Source organism: Myotis nattereri, assembly GCF_964212035.1.
Source record: "Myotis nattereri genome assembly, chromosome: 14".
In the NCBI taxonomy this organism is placed as follows: Eukaryota; Metazoa; Chordata; class Mammalia; order Chiroptera; family Vespertilionidae; genus Myotis; species Myotis nattereri.
This window is the reverse complement of record NC_138089.1, coordinates 20,930,256-20,948,207: the sequence shown is the minus strand read 5'-3', so window position 1 is coordinate 20,948,207 and position 17,952 is coordinate 20,930,256. Positions and strand designations below refer to the sequence as shown.

Below are 17,952 nucleotides of genomic sequence, written 5' to 3'. Positions count from 1 at the left end.
GCTCTTCCCAGGCAGCCATGATGCACTGGGGCTAACTCCCCACAGTTAACAGAGCCCCACAAAGTCAGGAAGTCATATGCAGATGCACAGACACATAAACAGTCCTGGCTGGTATTAGTCTCCCCTTCATCCTCTCCCTGCTCTCTCCCCCAGCACGTTGTCCAGTGCGTCTTTGTGGCCATCCGGACAATCGGCAACATCATGATCGTCACCACCCTTCTGCAGTTCATGTTCGCCTGCATCGGGGTCCAGTTGTTCAAGGTATAGGACGTGCCTTGGGGCATGAGGCCCAGATGATCTCTTCAGGGGCAAGCTTGCGTTTGACTCTCTGTGTCTGTTTTGTACTCAGGGAAAGTTCTATCGCTGCACAGATGAAGCCAAAAGTAACCCTGAGGAATGCAGGTGAATGTCCCGTGCACAGGAGTGGGAAATTGGGAAGGACAAATGGAAGACTTGCAGGATTCGCCTGTGCTGGCATTTCAGAAGGCATGGGCTCCCTGAGGCCCGTGTGCTCAGCCCACGGCTGCAGCAATGGAGGGTTTCTGTGGTTTTTTTTGTTTGTTTGTTCTTTTGGTTTGAGGTGAAATTCATATCACATGAAGTTAGCCATTTTAAATCATACAATTCAGTGGCATTTAGCACAATCTCTTTGCGGTGTAAGCACCACCTCTATCTAGTTACAAAGCTTTTCATCACCTCAAAACAATGGAGAGATGGCCTTTGATGTTTGGTATAGACTCTACCAACTAGAGGGGAGGGAACTAAACCCTAAAATAACAATTGAAATGCCCCAGAAAGCTCACCCTACAGCAAGCATGTCAAACTCAAAGGCTAACACAGGCCAAATAAATGAGGCATGCAGGCCGAGGGCCGTGAATTTGACATACTTGCCCTACAGCCAGATGGGTAATTTTTCCGCAAACCAGAACTCATAGCTCAACTCCCTGGAATTCAGGTGCTGGCTGCCATCTTCTGATAGGTTTCCTGCCACCCACATTTTGGCCATATTTCCATTCACAACAGACAGAGGCGTGATAAGGTGGGAAACACTCTTGCCTCTTATCCCAAGCCATGCAAAAGAATGTGAAGGCAGACACAGAAACCATGACCTAAAGTCTAAGACTGTGCAGAAGTCCCTGTGTCCCCATCCTTTGATGATGTCCCCAAGGGAAGTCCAGCTGCCTCCACTGGTTTGGGGTTTCTTTTTAGCAGAAGGTACAGTCAGAGAACACCAATGTAATGCGCTGGCTTTGCCCCTCCAGGGGCACCAGGCCTGTGGGCTGGGGGTGGAGGGCGGCCCTGAAATTGAGCAGCAACAGTGTGACGTCACCTTCCTTTCCCCCTCCAAGCCTCGCTTCCTCATCTGTAAAACAAAGACATTGACTCCTTCCAGAAATGAAATTCTATGAGAAATATCATGTGCCAGAAATTATAGAATCTTGGGGGGAACTGGGGATATTGTTGGTATAAAGAAGGAATTCAATTAAAGCTAAAATGCAGATTAAGAGGATGCCTGGGCTGGCTTCCAGAGCTTATGGAATTCTCCAAGGCCGAAGCTTTTGGTTCTTTGGTGTACATGCTGAACCCAGTGTGTATGAGAAATGCTTATTGTTTGGTAGTTTTCGTTCGTTATCCGGCATATGCCGGTGGCTGCCTAGTTGCTCTGGAGAATACTCATTAAGCTAGTAGTTACTCGACAGTTATGTGAACTGGAGAGGAGATTGAATACAGGGCAGGAGAAGGAGAAACACAGGCGGTGCCACGCTCAGGTCAGTGGCCTGGCTGGCGGACCAAGCGTGTCGGTGCCTGCAGTGTGGGGATGGGGCAGCTGTGACCGATTTCTCGTCACGCCAGGATGACCCACATTTCTTTTCCTCTCTAGGGGGCTTTTCATCCTCTACAAGGACGGGGAGATTGATAACCCTGTGGTCCATGAGAGGCTCTGGCAAAATAGCGATTTCAATTTTGACAATGTCCTTTCTGCTATGATGGCGCTGTTCACGGTCTCCACGTTCGAGGGCTGGCCTGAGTAAGTACAGAGGGACGTCCGCAGGGAGCCGCCTCCTGCCTCAGGGCACTCCAGCCATCCTTCTCTCCTGAGTGAGTCCTGCTTTTCTCGGCAGCTTCAGGCTTTCCCTGTGATTTTTAAACTTTGGGCCACTTATCAATCACTTCTTGGCCCACAGGGCCCCTCTGTCTGATTAGACAAAGGATTAAGCTTTGTGGCCAGCCTTCAGGACGCTCAGATTTGGGGAACCAGGAGAGGAGGGCATAGCTCCTAAGCAGGGGCTCATCTCAGCTGGCTCCTGGGGAGCAGCTCTGGATGGAAATGGGGAGCCCTCAGAGGCATTTGTTTGTCATGCCAACTCCCATTGGTAGCCATGTCAGTAAAGCTAAATAGGGTCACTAAATAGGATCTTGATAATGTCCTAAGCCATTTATCCATCCATCCACCCATCCATCCATCCACCCATGCATCCATCCATCCACCCATCCATCCATCCATCCACCCATGCATCCATCCATCCACCCATCCATCCATCCATCCACCCATCCACCCATGCATCCACTCACCCATCCATCCACCCATCCATCCATCTATCCATCCACCCATCTATCCATCCACCCATGCATTCACTCACCCATCCATCCATCCCTAGTACTAATATGTGCCAGGCGTGGATGGCTGCCATTGTGCCCTGTCTTTCACTGAGGCACTCACCTGCTCATTCATCAAATGTGCTTTTGATACCAGCTCCAGGTGACATGTTGTGCTAGGCACCGTGGGAAAAAACAGTTGTCTCTACATGGTTCCTCCCTTCAAAGCCCAAATTGAGTTAGTGTGTCAGGTGATCAAACCAGGCAGGAGGGTCTGGTGTGTCACAGATGTGCAGAATAGGGTCCTGAAGAATGGCTAGGGTATTGATGGGCAGAGTAAGAAAAGCAGGAAGAAGGAAGGAGGTGGAATACCAAAGGAGGGTCTCTTGTACCCTTGCTACTCTCTGTTCTCTGCTGCCCCACCCCACCTCTAGCTCCTCCCACCAGAGCATAGGTACCTAGATGGATTCCTGAATGTCAAGTTCCCAGGCCTAGAGGGACTGCAGAAGGTGGACAGGCTGGTCTTCTCAGGCTGGCAGACCCTCTGGATGCACGAGAGAGCCAGGGAGCTCTGCAGGAGAGCCTGCAGGGGAAGGACGGCTGGGTGGGGCTGCTCATTGGGGAACTGGTGCTGAGGAGAGAAGAGGCGTGGAGTAAGATCTTTTACTCTACGGAGGTTTTGAGTCTCAGGTTTCGAACATTGTGCTTTAGCAAATCATGGGGTTAGGCTGAGGGGAAATGGACAAGCTTGGGACTTGGGGCTCAGAGGAACTGGGCTCAACTCTGGGTCTGCCCCCGAGGAGTGTGACCCTGGGCACTGAGCTCCCTCTCTGAGCTCCCATCCGATGGGGTGACAGTGATGTCCGCCTTTGCAGATGGATGTGAAGGTGTGTAGCATAGTGCACCCAGGGGTGGGTGCCCTGGAAGTGGTGACTCTGCATCAGAATGGGGCTGAATTTAACTTGGCGCCTTATAGTAATGTCCCCTCTTCCTGTGGAGCTCTGCCTGGCTTGTATTTAATTCAGTGTTTGTTTCCGTTTGGGGAAGCTCTCTGAGTTCTTTGGAAATCCATGGTTGCTTGCTATTGTCTTTGTCAGTGTGCAGTTTCCAGTTCAGCCAGTGCCTACATGAGACGTTCCTCCTCTTCTACCTGGGAATAGGAAGGACTGTGATTGAATACTTGTGAAATCTTTTGTTTCTCATTCCTCCAAGCATCAATCACAAATATATCCCAGCTGCCCCCACCTAAGTGCTGGGCTGACTGGGCCTCACGCTAACCAGGGTGCCTCAGAGGCCCGCCTGTGTGTAGGGGCCTCGGGGAGGGGGCTCCCGTGCGGGGTCTGACCGTCGGTGCCATGGGGACATGCAGAAGAGGGACGCCCTGGGAAGGCAGTGGGGTGGGGCTCCCAGACTGGGTGGGGCTGTCGGCTCATTGGGTCCTTCTGCTCTCCAGGTTGCTGTACAAAGCCATCGACTCGAACGGAGAGAACGTGGGCCCGATCTACAACTACCGCGTAGAGATCTCCATCTTCTTCATCATCTACATCATCATCGTCGCTTTCTTCATGATGAACATCTTCGTGGGTTTCGTCATTGTCACGTTCCAGGAGCAGGGAGAAAAAGAGTATAAGAACTGTGAGCTGGACAAAAATCAGGTTAAAGTCACACACTGTTTGGGCTTCCATCCCTCAAGCAGGAGAGGGATTACTTCTCTGTGGATGGTTTCCCCATGCACAGCGGAAGGTGCTGCCTGTGTGTGTCCCTGGGCTTTGGGCCCTGCTCAGAGCACACCCATGGCCAGCCTGAGTCATTGCTGTTGAAAGTGAGGTTGTCAGATTCAGACTTGACTTTGTCATTGTGGGATCCACCCCCAGACCTGGGCCACCTCTGTGGTCGACCCACCGGTGACAGCTCAGTCTCATCTGGTGGTGTGTCCAGAGGCCGGAAGGCACCAGTGATGCTCCCAGAGCTCCTAACGACCGTCTTTTATCTCCTCACCCTCAGCACTGTTGGCATTTCAGGTCGAGAGTTATTGCTGTGCTTGTAGCGTGTTTAGCAGCATCCCTGGCCTCTACTTGCTAGATTCTAGTAGCATGCCCCAACCCCTGTTTTTGGTGACAACCCCAAACACCTCCAGATGTTGTCAGATGTCTCCTGGTTGGGAACCGTTGGTTAGGAGGAAGTGCGCTATCACACCACAGGAAGAGGCGCTAACTTTAAAGTTGGGACTAAGACCGCCCTGGCATCAATCTCTTGTTATCTAGCGCCTTGTTTCAACCAACCCGATAGAAGCAGCGGCCTTGGCTCTGATTGTGTGATGGTGCGAGGGAGCCAAGTAGCCTGCATCCTGGTCCTGGTCTCCCGGCACCTGCTCAGGGACCGTGGGTGTGTCCCTGATCCCCTTTGGGTCTGGTCTGTGTCTAAATTGAGGGCATTCAGGAGCTACCTGTAGAGGCCCCTTTCAGCCTTAAAAGATTGTGAGCTGGAGATGCTGCTTTGGGAGTTTCCCCGGGTCCTCTATCATTGGCATCTTGGTTTGATGATGACAGAGTGAGCAAGAATAGTCTGCCAGCCTGGGCTTCCTGGGGGAAGTGGCTGTGGTGAGGCAGTCTGCTGTCTCGGCTGCAGCCATGCCCACTGGGGGACACATGAGGACAGTGCTGGCTTGGTTCCTAGGAAGCTGTTGCTTTGAGTTGTCAGGACATCGCTGCAGATTCCACCAGTGACAGTCAGAGGGAGGCCTGGCTCCGCTCCTCACCCCCGGCTGGGCAGCACCAGAACCCAAATTATGTCACCACCGAGATCCAGAGCAGACTCAGCTTGGGGGTGGGGGGACTCTCCTGGAGTCACTGTGTGAGGTCATAGCAGGGCCAGGGCCCAGACAGGAGGGAGCCTGTCTGAAGTCAGTCAGAGCTGAGTCTAAGCAGAAGAATGGGAGTAGGTCTGGGCCAAGGTGCCAGCAGCGCCTGATGCCGAGCTGTCGGGGCTGGAGGCTCCTCCCGGGCTCACTGCAAAGGGTGGACCAGTCTCAGCCCCAGAGTGAGCGGGGAGGCCATCGTTACTGACCCAGAGGTCTGAGAACGGCAAGCCCCTGAGCCTCAAACGCTTGCAGATGGACACACAGCTAGCTCACCGTTAGTCACTCACAGTTAACACACTCCGTCCTGAGAGGTGGCTTGCATGGGTCCATCCTGGAGCAGCTGTGGGGCTCTAGTCTCAGGCAATGAACCAGCCTGTGGGGGGCTTGGGGATGTCTGTGCCTCTTCGTGACCTGGTCTCCTCTCCTGGAGGACAGTGTGGGCAGGAGAACTGCAGGTCTAACCCACTGGCGTAGACAAGGGTAGGAACGAGAATTGGGGCAAGGCCCATGTCTCTGCTTGTGCACCGTGCGATCTCGGGCGGGCCATTTGCAGCTCTGGGCTCAGTTGTGGGTTGTTTGTTTGTTTTGGTTAATCCTCACTAGAGGATATTTTTTCCATTGATTTTAGAGAGAGTAGAAGGGAGGGGGAGGAGAAGAGGGGAGAGAGAGAGAGAAAGAGAGAGAGAAACATGGATGTGAGAGAGCCACATCAATTGGTTGCCTCCCCAAGCTCCCCAACTGGGATGGGAACCTGCAACCCAGGTATGTGCCCTTGATCTAAACCGAACGCGCGACCCTTCAGTTCCCAAGCTGGTGCTCTAACCACTGAACCATGCCGACCAGGGCTTGGCTCAGCTTTGTAATAAGTAAAATAGAAGCATTCTGGGGGATCTGGGCACCCCGCGGGTGCTGTGACCATCAGAGGAGGTGATGGAGCTGGGGGCCCTTTGTCCCTGATGCACAGTGGTGTCCACGGGGGCTGCCGAGTAGTTTTGCCCTGGGTCCCGGGTCCCTCCCAGCAGGTGCTGCGCCGGCTCTTTCAGAGCAGGTAGGAGCTTCGTCCTCCCTCAGGACCCCTTGTTGCTCTTTTCTCCCATTGCAGCGTCAGTGTGTTGAATACGCCTTGAAAGCACGCCCCGTGCGGAGATACATCCCCAAAAACCCCTACCAGTACAAGTTCTGGTACGTGGTGAACTCCTCGCCTTTCGAATACATGATGTTTGTCCTCATCATGCTCAACACACTCTGCTTGGCCATGCAGGTAAAGATGGAGGCGCGTGGAGATGGGGATCGTGTCTGGGCCTTCTGCACAGTCGGTGCCCCGGATGTGAGGGTGGAAGGCCAGCCTCTCACCAGAGGATGGGTTTGATTTCTGATGAGTCAGGGCTGTAGTTTGGTCAGAGTCCGGTCTTGGCTAACTGTCATCACGGTGGGAGTTTAAGAGACTGTCTGTACAGCGTGGCCATAGGTAACATTTCCGTGGAGCCGGAGCATTCAATTCTGTAACCTTTACTGGGGGCTCCTGGGGCCAGGGAGTGGCAGAGGACTGCCTCTCTGTGTATGTGGAGTTGGACAGACAGGTTCCAATCCTGACTGGACTCCTCACTGGGGGCAGGGGAGAGGGGGCAACCTTGGGAAAGTTATTTACATCCCGAGGCTGCTTTCTTTATTGCTAAAATGGGAAGGCCATCATGCCTGCCTCGGATACAAAGTTCATGTTGGATAATTTGTGCCGGGCACTTTGCTCTGGGCCTGTCACCCAGTGTTGGAAAACAGCATACAAGTCACATCCTGTCCTCAGGAGCTGTCAGTGTGCGGTGGGGACCCTCCCGTTCATGGAGTAGTGAGTTTGGTCTGCATCACAGCTATTCTCTGCTCACATTGGGGACGAGGAGTACAACTCACCTCAGTGGGCCACACTGGATTACAGTGTGTTAGCTTTTAATATAATTCTATATATTTAATATAAACACTATAATTACTAGACTTACTAGTTAACCTTTCCAGTAGTTTATTGTCTAGTTGCATTAGGACAAGAAGCAAAAACCAAGATCTAGATTCAGTTTTCACACTGACTTGAAGAGCGTGAGCAAGCCAACTCCCAGAGCTGTCTGGAAAATGGGTCTAAAGACAGCCAGTGACAGATTTCCTAATGCTTTCCTTTAATGTGAGAAACCTTTATGCATGAGAAGGACCATGCGCTGATATAAGGGGAAGGGGGAAGTCAAGATAATGCTGCCTTTTATTGAACATGGAACTAAATGGCATAAAATTTATGCCTAAGCAAATCCTACCTTTATTCATGGACATTTGGGCGGGTTCTGCATTGTGCCTGGGTCATGGCGCTGAGTGTGATCTCTGCCAGAAGGAGGGATGGGTTCCTTTTATCCTGAGCAGAGGCAATTGATGTCTTTCCCCTTCAGCATCCAGTCATCCTCACCTTGCCAAGTCCCCTGCACTTTGTGGGGAGGGCTTGTGACCTGACAGTGCCAGTGGGGTCACTGGGAGAGGGTGCCTGTGTTCTCAGAGGGCAGTCGCCTGCCAGGAGGAAGGGCTGGGGGCATCCTTCTGTGAGCCTGGAAGGGGCCTCTGAGAGCTGTTCTTCCGTCTCCATCCACAGCACTATGAGCAGTCCAAGATGTTTAATGACGCCATGGACATCCTGAACATGGTCTTCACTGGGGTGTTCACTGTCGAGATGGTTTTGAAGGTCATTGCGTTTAAGCCTAAGGTGAGTTGCTGAAACTATTTCACAGAGGCTGTTGCTGAATCACCCCAGAGAGGCACCCACTTCCTGTTAGTCTTGTGTCAGTGAATTATGCTGAATTGTTCTGGCTGCTAACTGGGTTATCACCTGCAAACATTAAAATCTGATTAGGGCATCTATATACATATGGGACAATAAATCTGCAAAAACAAAACCTCACCAAAACAATTCTAAGAAGAAGAAGAAGGGAGGAGAGCATTGGGAATTGGTGGGATGGAGGTTGTTTTGAACCTAGTTTCTGTTTCTAGAACGGCATTATGAGGTTGTCTGCGGGAGACTTGCTTCGTTACTGGAGCACTTTCACATCACCCATCAGAAAGAATTCGGCCCTGATTTTACTTTTAGATTTCTAGGAAAAAGACATTGGTTTTTTGTGTTCTTGGTCTACAGCATCTTCTTCACCTTTTATGGAAACTTCTACCCGCTGCAGACCTCTCAGAGCCATACCATTTTTTTGTTTATTTAATTTAGAAACTTTTAACTTTAAGACAAAACAAGACATGAAATATGTTAAACTGTGTTGGACAGTTCAGCATATTGTGTCTCCTTTGGGAGGGAGTGGATCCATCTCACATCCGTCAGTGTCTGTAATATAACAGATAGGCAGATAGGACAACATCAAAGAGCACACCCAGGTCTGGAGTCAAATCCCTGCTCTCCACCAGCTCATCGAACAAGTTCCTTAACCGCTAGACACCTCCGTTTCCTCCGCCATAAAGCGAAGACATGATAGTCCTGTGTCACGGGGTGCTGTGAGGAGTAAAGAATCCCTAGGTGCGCCATGCTTGGGCAAGTGGTACCAGGCTGTAGACATGTCAGGTGGTCACAGGCGGTAGTACTGTGACTGTGACCACCACCACCACCATGTTCCCTTCAACCAACGATGTTCCCTTGTCCTAAAACCGTGGGCAGAGCAGCAATCCTGGCTGAGCTGTATCCTTTTCTAGCAAAGCCCCAAATTGTCAGTCAGAGGACGACAAGCTCAGCGACCCAGTTATGGGTTCATCTGTATGGAAGGTACCTGGCAAGACTAATTTATTCTTGGATTATGAAATGATTTTATGTACTCCCTACTTACACGGAATTCTAATTCAAAACTGTTCCTTTCTTTAATTTGAATTAATTTCTGTGCAATCTTTGTCAGCTCTTTGTGGACCCAAAAGAAAGGACACTAGTAAGTGACGAGTGGGGGCGAGTGAAGTGGGGTCAGACTGGCACCTTATGCATGGCCAGGTGTTCTTTCCTGTGACTTGTCCACACCTCCACATACAAACGTTCCCTGCTTTTCCAAATTCATCTTAATTTCCTTTGGAAATTTTGGTTTGCTTCCCTCTCACCTTCTCTGAATGATACTTGCCTGGACTGATGGAAGTTTGCAAAATAACGACATCAGAAGTCCTTGAGAAATGCAGCACGGATCGTATCTATGGAGCATTTCCCAGATCCCCACGCCATGTCTCCCCTCCCCTCACTGGTGATTATGCTCTGAGGTTTCCAAAAGCTTGTTTGTTCTGGGCTGAGAAGGCCCACTTGCCCATGGCATGTGTGTGAGTGTGTATCAGTGTGTGTGTGCTTGTGTCAGTGTATGTGTTTGTGTGAGTGTGAATGTGTGTGAATTTGTGTGTGTGTGTGAGCGCATACCTGTAGCAGGCCATTGCATCAATGGCTCGTTGCACACTACTCTGCCCAGTAAACTGCTGATACCAAACCTGGGGTGCGGGGGGAGTTCAGTGGCCTATTAACAGACTGGAGGTATAAGGGAAAATTTATAATCAGTACTGATCAACCAGAGTTTTCAAATGAGTGATTTCCGCTAGACATTGTGCTGCTTTGTAGTTTTACTTAGTAAGATATTTTCATAGCATAAGACAACCTCAGGTTGCAATTGAGAAAGTTTGTCACAGTGATAGCAGTCTCTCTGTGCTTGGGGGAGCTCTGCCACTGGGTCACCAAAGTCAGCAGGAGGGGCTTTATGCTGCCTTGTGCCTGGAGAGCAAAGGACAATCAGTTCACCAAGTTGCATGCAAAGCTCTGCCTAGAGCACTCACTGGCTTATCCTCATCTTCTCTTCATTGTTAACATCCAGCCCCCTCGAGTCGGCCTGCTCAGGGACCCTGTGAGAGGCTGCAGGGGGAAGATTCTTTGATGAGATGGCCACATGGACGGAGGAGTGGGAAACCTGGCCCATCAGTATCATAGGAAAGTGTCTCCTGGGAGGAGCTTTGTAACAGGGACTCCGAAGTGAGGGCCACACCTTCTAGGAAAACTTAAGCATCTGTGCCAGGGCAGCCTGGGTCACAGCTGTTTGTCATTCAGATACAGGCAGTGAGCTGAACAAAACCCTTTTTGGTAGATGTAGGAGGAAAGGTTAAAGCAAATCCAGAGACCTGACCCTGGGGACTTCTTTCCTATTCAGACCCTGACGGAGAGATGGGGCCTCCTGAGAAAGAGCACAGTTAGAGGGACGTGGTCCCAGGGCCACAAGGGGAGGTCACCCAGCCACCACCAGCAGGAAGGGCTGAGGTGGGCAGACAGAGTAGGAAACCCAAAGCAGGGGGCTTCCTGGTGGGGAGGCAGGCTCACGATGGGCAGAGTTGAGTTGGCGAGGTAAGAGTGCAAGGCCTGGGGTGGGGCAGGAACCAGGTGAAGGGGCAATAGGGAGGAAATAGGGGACATCTGTAATACTCTCAACAACAAAAATAAATATTTTACAAAAAGAGTGCAAGGTGGTAAGAAGCCACAGAGCCAAGGATTAGGGCAGCAATTTTCAACCGGTGTTGAAAATTTTTAAATTTTCACACAAATTTTTAAAACTTGCAGTACCCGGCTGAGCACTGACCCCTTTCCCTTAGATTGTCAATAAAACAATGACAACAGCCAGCACAGCAATAGCGGCCCAGTGTGAATGAATCAAAATTATCCCTATATTTTTATTTTTTGGTGTGCTGCAGAAATTTAATAATTAGTTTATGTGTGCCACGAGATGACAAATGTTAAAAACTGATGGATCAGGACAAAGCAAGCAGTCTGTTTAGTGTGTAGTGTCAGCTTCCAAGGGAAACCCACCTGCCAGGCATTGACCTCATGCACTTCAGGTTGTGCTGTCGACTTGGGGTGGACTTTGGAGTGGACCGTGCAGCCCTAGGGTTTTGAGTGAGCAACAAGCCCCGTGCCCCTGGCCTTGCCCTCCAGTGTTCCCCAGGAAGCCCCGGAAATCCTCTGACGAATCCTCTTGTTCCAAGGAGGGCGATGAAGGGCCTTTTCCAAAGTACTGGCTCCCACAGGTAAAGAGAACAGGTCATGTTTGAGGCTCCCTCTTTGTGCTTCTAGCTGTCACCCACCTGCTGTGTGGCCCAGTACGTGTTCCAGCCAGGTTGCTGGCCGTGGTCATGGACTTATCCCCAGAGAGCCACACGTTGTTCTCAAGACTTAGGCGATCAAGTATTTTGATCTTGCTTCTGCCTCAAAAAGGGCTAATTTATGTGCCTAGCCACTTGGGCTTGGCAAGAGTAAAGAGTAGTTAGGAAAGAAGTGAGTTTTAGTGCTGTCCACATGCTTCCGTGCAGAGCTAACACACAGCAGACACCGGGCATCTGGTCCCATTCTGGGAGGCAGTCCCCACCCCAGGGTCCCTGCCCCAGAGTCCCTGCCTTAGGGTCCCCGCCCCAGAGTCCCAGCAGGCATGGGGCTCATTAAGAAAACCTTAGCCATCTTCCTAGCAGACGTTCTCCACTTCCTGGGACGTTCTCCACTCACTTGGTAAAATGTGTACCTGCCTAGGCCATCACTTGACCTTTGCAAAGGCTTATGCTAGTTAGAAAGCTGCCAGCTACAGCTTCTATAAAAAGTTGGCACTATGGGTCATACCTTGAGTCCAGTGACCCCCATAACATCCCAATCTCTCCTTCCTCCTTTCCGAGTTATCCTGACTGCTACGCCATCTCCCTGCCTCTGGCCTCAGCCCCTCTCTGTTCGTCTTCCACAGACTCCCATGGTGAACCCTAAGCTGACTGTGCCCTCTTCCGGTGAAATTCTGGCACTGGCCACCTATTACATGAGAAACATAGTTTTCTTAGTCTCATGTCAAAGTCTCCACTAAACCTCGGCCCATTTACGTTCCTGCCTCATTTCCAGCCACTCTCTTCCTGTCATTCCTTCTCCACACCCACCCCTAGCTGTTCACATGCTAGACTTTTCCATGGCACATGCTTCTGCCTGTTATCCTTTAGCGTGTCTGAATTGTTGGCTCCTCTGTGACACGGTCCCTACCAACCCAGCCCGAGCCAGCCCCTTCCCACGCATTGTGTGGTTAGATGCCTGTGGTGCGTTAGCATCATCATTGCTACTCCACGCCTCTCTCTCCACTAGCGATGCCACAGGCTGGGTCTTCTCTGTCTCCCACAATGCCTGCGGCAGGCTGGTTACTCATTAAAGACTAGGGATTGTAGACAGGAATAAATGGATGAGCCTGTAGGGATACCCTCTTGGCATAAGGGCACCTGGTTTTCTATCACAGGATATTTGGGCAGAGTAGAGGTGGGCAAAAGTGAGTATGTTTTCCTGTAAACCCTCACTTGACCTTTGCAAAGGCTTATGCTAGTTAGAAAGCTGCCAGCTACAGCTTCTATGGAAAGTTGGCACTATGGGTCATACCTTGAGTCCAATCCTGCCCTGGCAGAAACTGGTAAATGACCTGGCTGCCATGGTCAACCACAGGAGCAGGTCCTTTGTAAAAGGCTTCTTGAGATCTGCAGATGAGAGAGAGACTCTGGGCAGCAAACAGACCCTGGGCTTGGGCTCCTGTTTCCCATATGCAGCCATTCCACAGGCTTCCTCCCCCATGGTGCCAAGTCTGTGCTACCTCCTGGCTTCAGACCAGACATCAACAGGCAACCAGGATAGAATTCATGGACGTAACGGAGTTGCCTGGCCTCAGCCTGGTTTCTGATTTTAAGTGTCTGGAGTCAGAATTGTTTTGGGTCATAGATGTTATTGCAAGTGGCTGATTTTCTGGATCTTTTCAAGCAGGTGGCGCTGGACAAAAGTAATCTAAGGGCTGACTCTGGCTCGGCTGGTAGGGGCTGCTGGTTCCACTTGAGGGCCTCGGCCTCAGAATTCAGCTGTAGGAGATGTGTTGTGTGTCAGTGGCCGAGGGAGATGGCCCTCTGTTGGAAGCCAATGTCTCATTTTCGGGTTATACCAGACTTTAGTGGGAAAGCAATGGGGGACTGAGTCATGCTCACTTGACAGTGATTTTATTACAAAGCCGGCTACTAAACCGGGAAACAGGATGTGGGAAGAAAGGCAGGCTGGCATTTCCTGCCTCCCCGGGACCTAGCAGAGCCACCTGGTCGGGGCCAGAGCCTTTGCTTCCTGCCACCTGTCCCAACTCAAGCCTCCTGTCACCTGGGTTAGGGGTGTAGCCTCTAGGGTTCTGTGAGTGTGAGGGATCCTCTGGAGAGAGAGTTGAAGGGATTGCCCAAAAGTTCCAGGAGCTCCAATGCCAGGCCCCTATCCTGTCAATTGAAAGTGATTTTATGTAGCATCATGGCTTCAGGGGTCCCATTGGACAATAGTTTGTTCCCAGTTGATCGGAATGATCCCAAGGTGAATACTCATAATTCTGGACAGCGAGAGAGGAGCTGTTCAGGAGTAAAGTCCAAAGTTAGGCCACAGGGCTGGCACCCAGCACAGTAGTGGGCGTGGCCTCAGGTAAATGACGGGCTGTAACGGTGGAGCTGAGCGCATGGGCAGTGAGCTGCGGGCTGCCTGTGTGCCAGGATGGACAGGAGGAGGGATGCTTGGCTTCTGCTCTGTGTGGACGCCAGAGGCCCAGCAGTTACTGGGGACCGTGGATGATTCTGAGGCACCCATCCCTCTAGAGGGGAGGGAAGGCCCACCATACTCTGGCTTTTGAGTTGCTAAGTCCCGAAGGAAAGGGCAGGCCCTGCCCCCCAGCGGTCTGCCACAGCCGCCCCTCACTCACTGTTACCCATCGTAACAGTGCACATCATTTCAAAGAGAACTTGTACCCTTCGGCCCTGGGATGCCCACAGCCTCACTCATGTGCCCTCTGATGCTGCCGGTCCGGAGACTTCCTCGCTGAAGTAGGCAGGGAGTTCCTCTGTGTCTTGGCGTAGCTCTTCATCTCAACCCCGACCAGCATGGCTGCATGTTAGCAGCACTAGCCTATTCCTCAGAGCGGCACGTCTTGCCTCGGTTTTGCCGGCCAAGAATCACACGCTGTGAGAAGAAAACTAGAAGGTGTAGGATGTGGTGTCTCTCTCTCTCTCTCTCTCTCTCTCTCTCTCTCTCTCTCTCTCCCTCCCTCCCTCCCTCCCTCTCTCTTTTTATAGGGGTCCTCCACAATTTCATAAGATGTTGTTAATGAGAGAGGCGGTACATGTGTGGAGCTAGGAGTATACAGGAAATTGTTGTACCATCCTCTCAATTATTTTTTTTTCCAATTGGTATTTCTTAAGTAGACCTTCCCATTAGACTTGATCCACAGGCCATCAGAGTTGTGCAGGTGAAGTCCTGTTGTTGACTTGCTACAGGACTGACATGGGGCTGGAAGGTGGCCGTCGATGAGGGTAGCACATGGCTGAGGCATTGTGATTGTAAGAGGGGAGGAGAGAGGTAGAGATGGGTCAGAAGTCATGGCAGTTGGGTGGGAAAATCTTACTCTATTTAAGATGAAATTTTGTAAAAACCCAAATCGGTCAGTGCCATAGCTCCCCCATGCCTGCCCTGGAGTGATGGACAGAAACCAAAATAAAGGTGCCTTCTCCCGCTGTTAGGACAGCCAGCATGCCCAACACGTTTTCTGTGGCGTCATAGGGGTGGGGAAGAACCTGGTGGTAGTTTTGACGGATGGAAAGGCGTCCTCTTAACCTGGAGGATGAGGAAGGGAGGGAGGGAGGGAGCAAGAGCTGGGTGCAAGGAGGAGCTGCTGGCGACTTGGGGGCTTCCTTTGGTGCAGTGGGAGCCCTTGAGCACCTTCATCATCCGTCAGTGCTCTTTTCCTCCACACACAGCCTGGCTTCCCCAGAGTGAGCTTCTCTGCCACGACTCGGTGCCTCAGACCTGTGTGCACCCCGGTGCCCGCCTCCCTGCCAGCCATTTCCCATGTCTGTCCCTGCTAGACCGAGAGCGCTGAGAGGACAGGGACCTGTGTGCACCCCGGTGCCCGCCTCCCTGCCAGCCATTGCCCATGTCTGTCCCTGCTAGACCGAGAGCGCTGAGAGACAGGGATTGTCTCAGGCACGCCCTTCGTAATTCTTGTTGGCTGGCGAGGAGGGGGAAGGGTTACTGGTTTGTTTTAAGGGCACAGAAATGAGAGAGTGTGGAATGTGCTGACAGTGTTCTTTAAGTGGAGGAGAAGGGGTGGGTGACTGGGTGGGTCCCTGTGGAAGGAGTTGGAGGGGCTTGCTCTTCCATCAGCATATGAAGGTTTGGGCCTTTCACCCTGGGTGTCAGAGCAGAGTTGCCAAATGCCTCCCTGTGTCCTGCAGATATTCTGCTCGGGTTATGCTGCTCAGGACCATGGGTCTGCATTGTGTGTGCGTGCGTGCGTGTGTGTGTGCGTGCATGTGTGTACGTGCGTGCGTGCATGTGTACATGTGTCTATGCGTATGGGCAGCCTCTCTCACACATGGAGGCGCACACCATCCACTGTGTCCCTTTCCACTGGGCAGTAGTATTGCCTCCCTTTGGCTTCCCACCCTGGTTGCCAAGGGTGCTGCAGGGCCTTGGATGTGTGCCCATATGGTCCGTGTGGCGTTTCATTCATACATGCTCATAAATGTCTGCCCCCTGCCTGCTCTGTCCAGGGGTATTTTAGTGACGCCTGGAATACGTTTGACTCCCTCATCGTAATCGGCAGCATTATAGACGTGGCCCTCAGCGAAGCCGACGTGAGTATGCGCCCGCCCGCGGCCGCCCGCCTCTTGCCCTTCTTCTGTGTACATCCCGCTCCCCGCCCGCACTGGCATCCCCTGGACAAGTCACAGACCCCAGCCTCACTTCACCTAAAACCAGGAGTTTCCCAGTAGGAGCTGCAGAAAAGAGGCTTTCCAAGGCAGAGCCCCAGCCTGGGCCTTTTTAGACACAGACCACCTTGTGGAGGACGGACTGTTTTGCAGCGTTACCCAGGGCACCGGTAGGCAGGGCAGGCGAGGCGTCTCTGACTGTGCTTGTTTTCTGTATCAGCAGTGATCTCCAAGGTGATGTATCTATAACATGTTTGTTTCAGGGCAGTTCTTCAGGTAGCCGGGTGGCATAACGCTAGAATGTTCCCTGTTGATAACACTGTCCTTTTCTTCTTTTCTCCTGTGTGCTTCCTCTCCTCTGTGGCTGAATGCTTGCCCTAACAGCACTATTTCACTGATGCATGGAACACTTTTGATGCCTTAATTGTTGTTGGTAGCGTCGTTGATATTGCTATAACTGAAGTGAATGTAAGTAGCAAACTTTGTGTCCTACAACGTCATTGTTTTCTCGTTAAGTCTGACATAGAGGAGACCAGAAACGAACCCCCTCGCCCGCCCCCCATCCCCCACCCCAGGGTTCTCTGTATGTTTTAGAAATTCAGGCACACATTTCTCTTGAAAGATTAAGACCATTTTTGGTCTCCTCACCCTCACCCCACTCGCTTCCCCTGGAAGAGACTGGGAAAATAAATGTAGAATGACTGTTTTGGAGCTAAAACACTTTAATAGAATATCTCGTTACAACGTTAAGGGCTAGGAGTTATGTGAGTGCGCACATCAGCACGTCACCTGCCTGCTTTGTGCCTCAGCTTCTCCAGCTATAAAATGGAGTTCATAGTGTGTGCCCCGGTACCCACAGTGGTTCTGCGAAGGCACGGGAGGGAAATCCCACAGCTGTGCCCTGAGCATGTGGCCGTTGCTGCTGGTGTCCTCACCTGTCCTGTCCCGTGTCTGCTGAGTCCAACTGGTGGCACTGGGGCACGTCCCCATCCCAGCTCTCAAAATAGTGATGCACCTGGACAGCTGCCCAGGACTCGGGGAAGGAGGCCTCGTGTGCATCCGGGTGGGGGGAGTCAGTACTCCTTTGCTGCCCTCAGCTAATCTTTTGATGAGGGGCTAAGCAGCATGGTAGGTGCGGTGGCCCTCCCTCCAAGAAGCAACCCAAGAACCCCCCTCCAAAATGAAGAGGCTTGAGAAAGGGGAGCCCCACCTCCTGCCGGCTCCTCTCAGGTCTGACCCTGGGTGAGACTGATGGGCCTGAGGCAGGCAGAAATGGCCGTGCCCACCTGGCCTGTCCCAGGTCATCCGCAGTCTTCGTGGGTGTCCAGTGTGTGTGCCAGGTTGTGTCGAGTCCTTCGCGGGGACTGCTGTGCAGTGCTGGCTTCCTGCTCCACATCCCCAGCCTCGCCACTCACCACCCTCGGCTGCCACGCTCTGCCTGGCTGACATCAGCAGGATCGCACGGTCCATCCTGGTGCCCAGACAGCCTGTGTCAAATAAGGACAATGAGAACCCTTTCTGCCACCTGTTTGGGGCTGGGCTGATTCTGGAGAGCAGAACAGTGGGACATGCAGTCCCAAGGCCTGGTGGTTCTAGTCCTGGTTCAAACGACCTGTTGCATCTGGTCCTTGCTTCTTTCTTGGGTCAACTGAAGTGAATGAAACCTGTTCTCCCTGCTTCGTAGGTATGTTGTGACAAAATGATATGACTATTTGTGAAAATACTTGCTAAAAAGC

The 17,952-nt window shown here is 51.8% G+C and overlaps 1 protein-coding gene across 4 annotated transcripts in view; it reads left to right on the top strand.

Moving 5' to 3' along the window:
* Positions 1-17,952, top strand: part of CACNA1D (calcium voltage-gated channel subunit alpha1 D) — a 296,908-nt gene that overhangs the window by 233,039 nt on the left and 45,917 nt on the right. For all 4 annotated transcript variants that reach the window (XM_081105979.1, XM_081105978.1, XM_081105980.1 and 1 more), the window contains 7 exons: positions 154-261; positions 350-402; positions 1,883-2,029; positions 4,052-4,253; positions 6,561-6,719; positions 8,079-8,189; positions 16,058-16,141. In XM_081105979.1, coding sequence (XP_080962105.1) covers positions 154-261; positions 350-402; positions 1,883-2,029; positions 4,052-4,253; positions 6,561-6,719; positions 8,079-8,189; positions 16,058-16,141 — 864 coding nt within the window. The remainder of the gene's footprint in view (positions 1-153; positions 262-349; positions 403-1,882; positions 2,030-4,051; positions 4,254-6,560; positions 6,720-8,078; positions 8,190-16,057; positions 16,142-17,952) is intronic.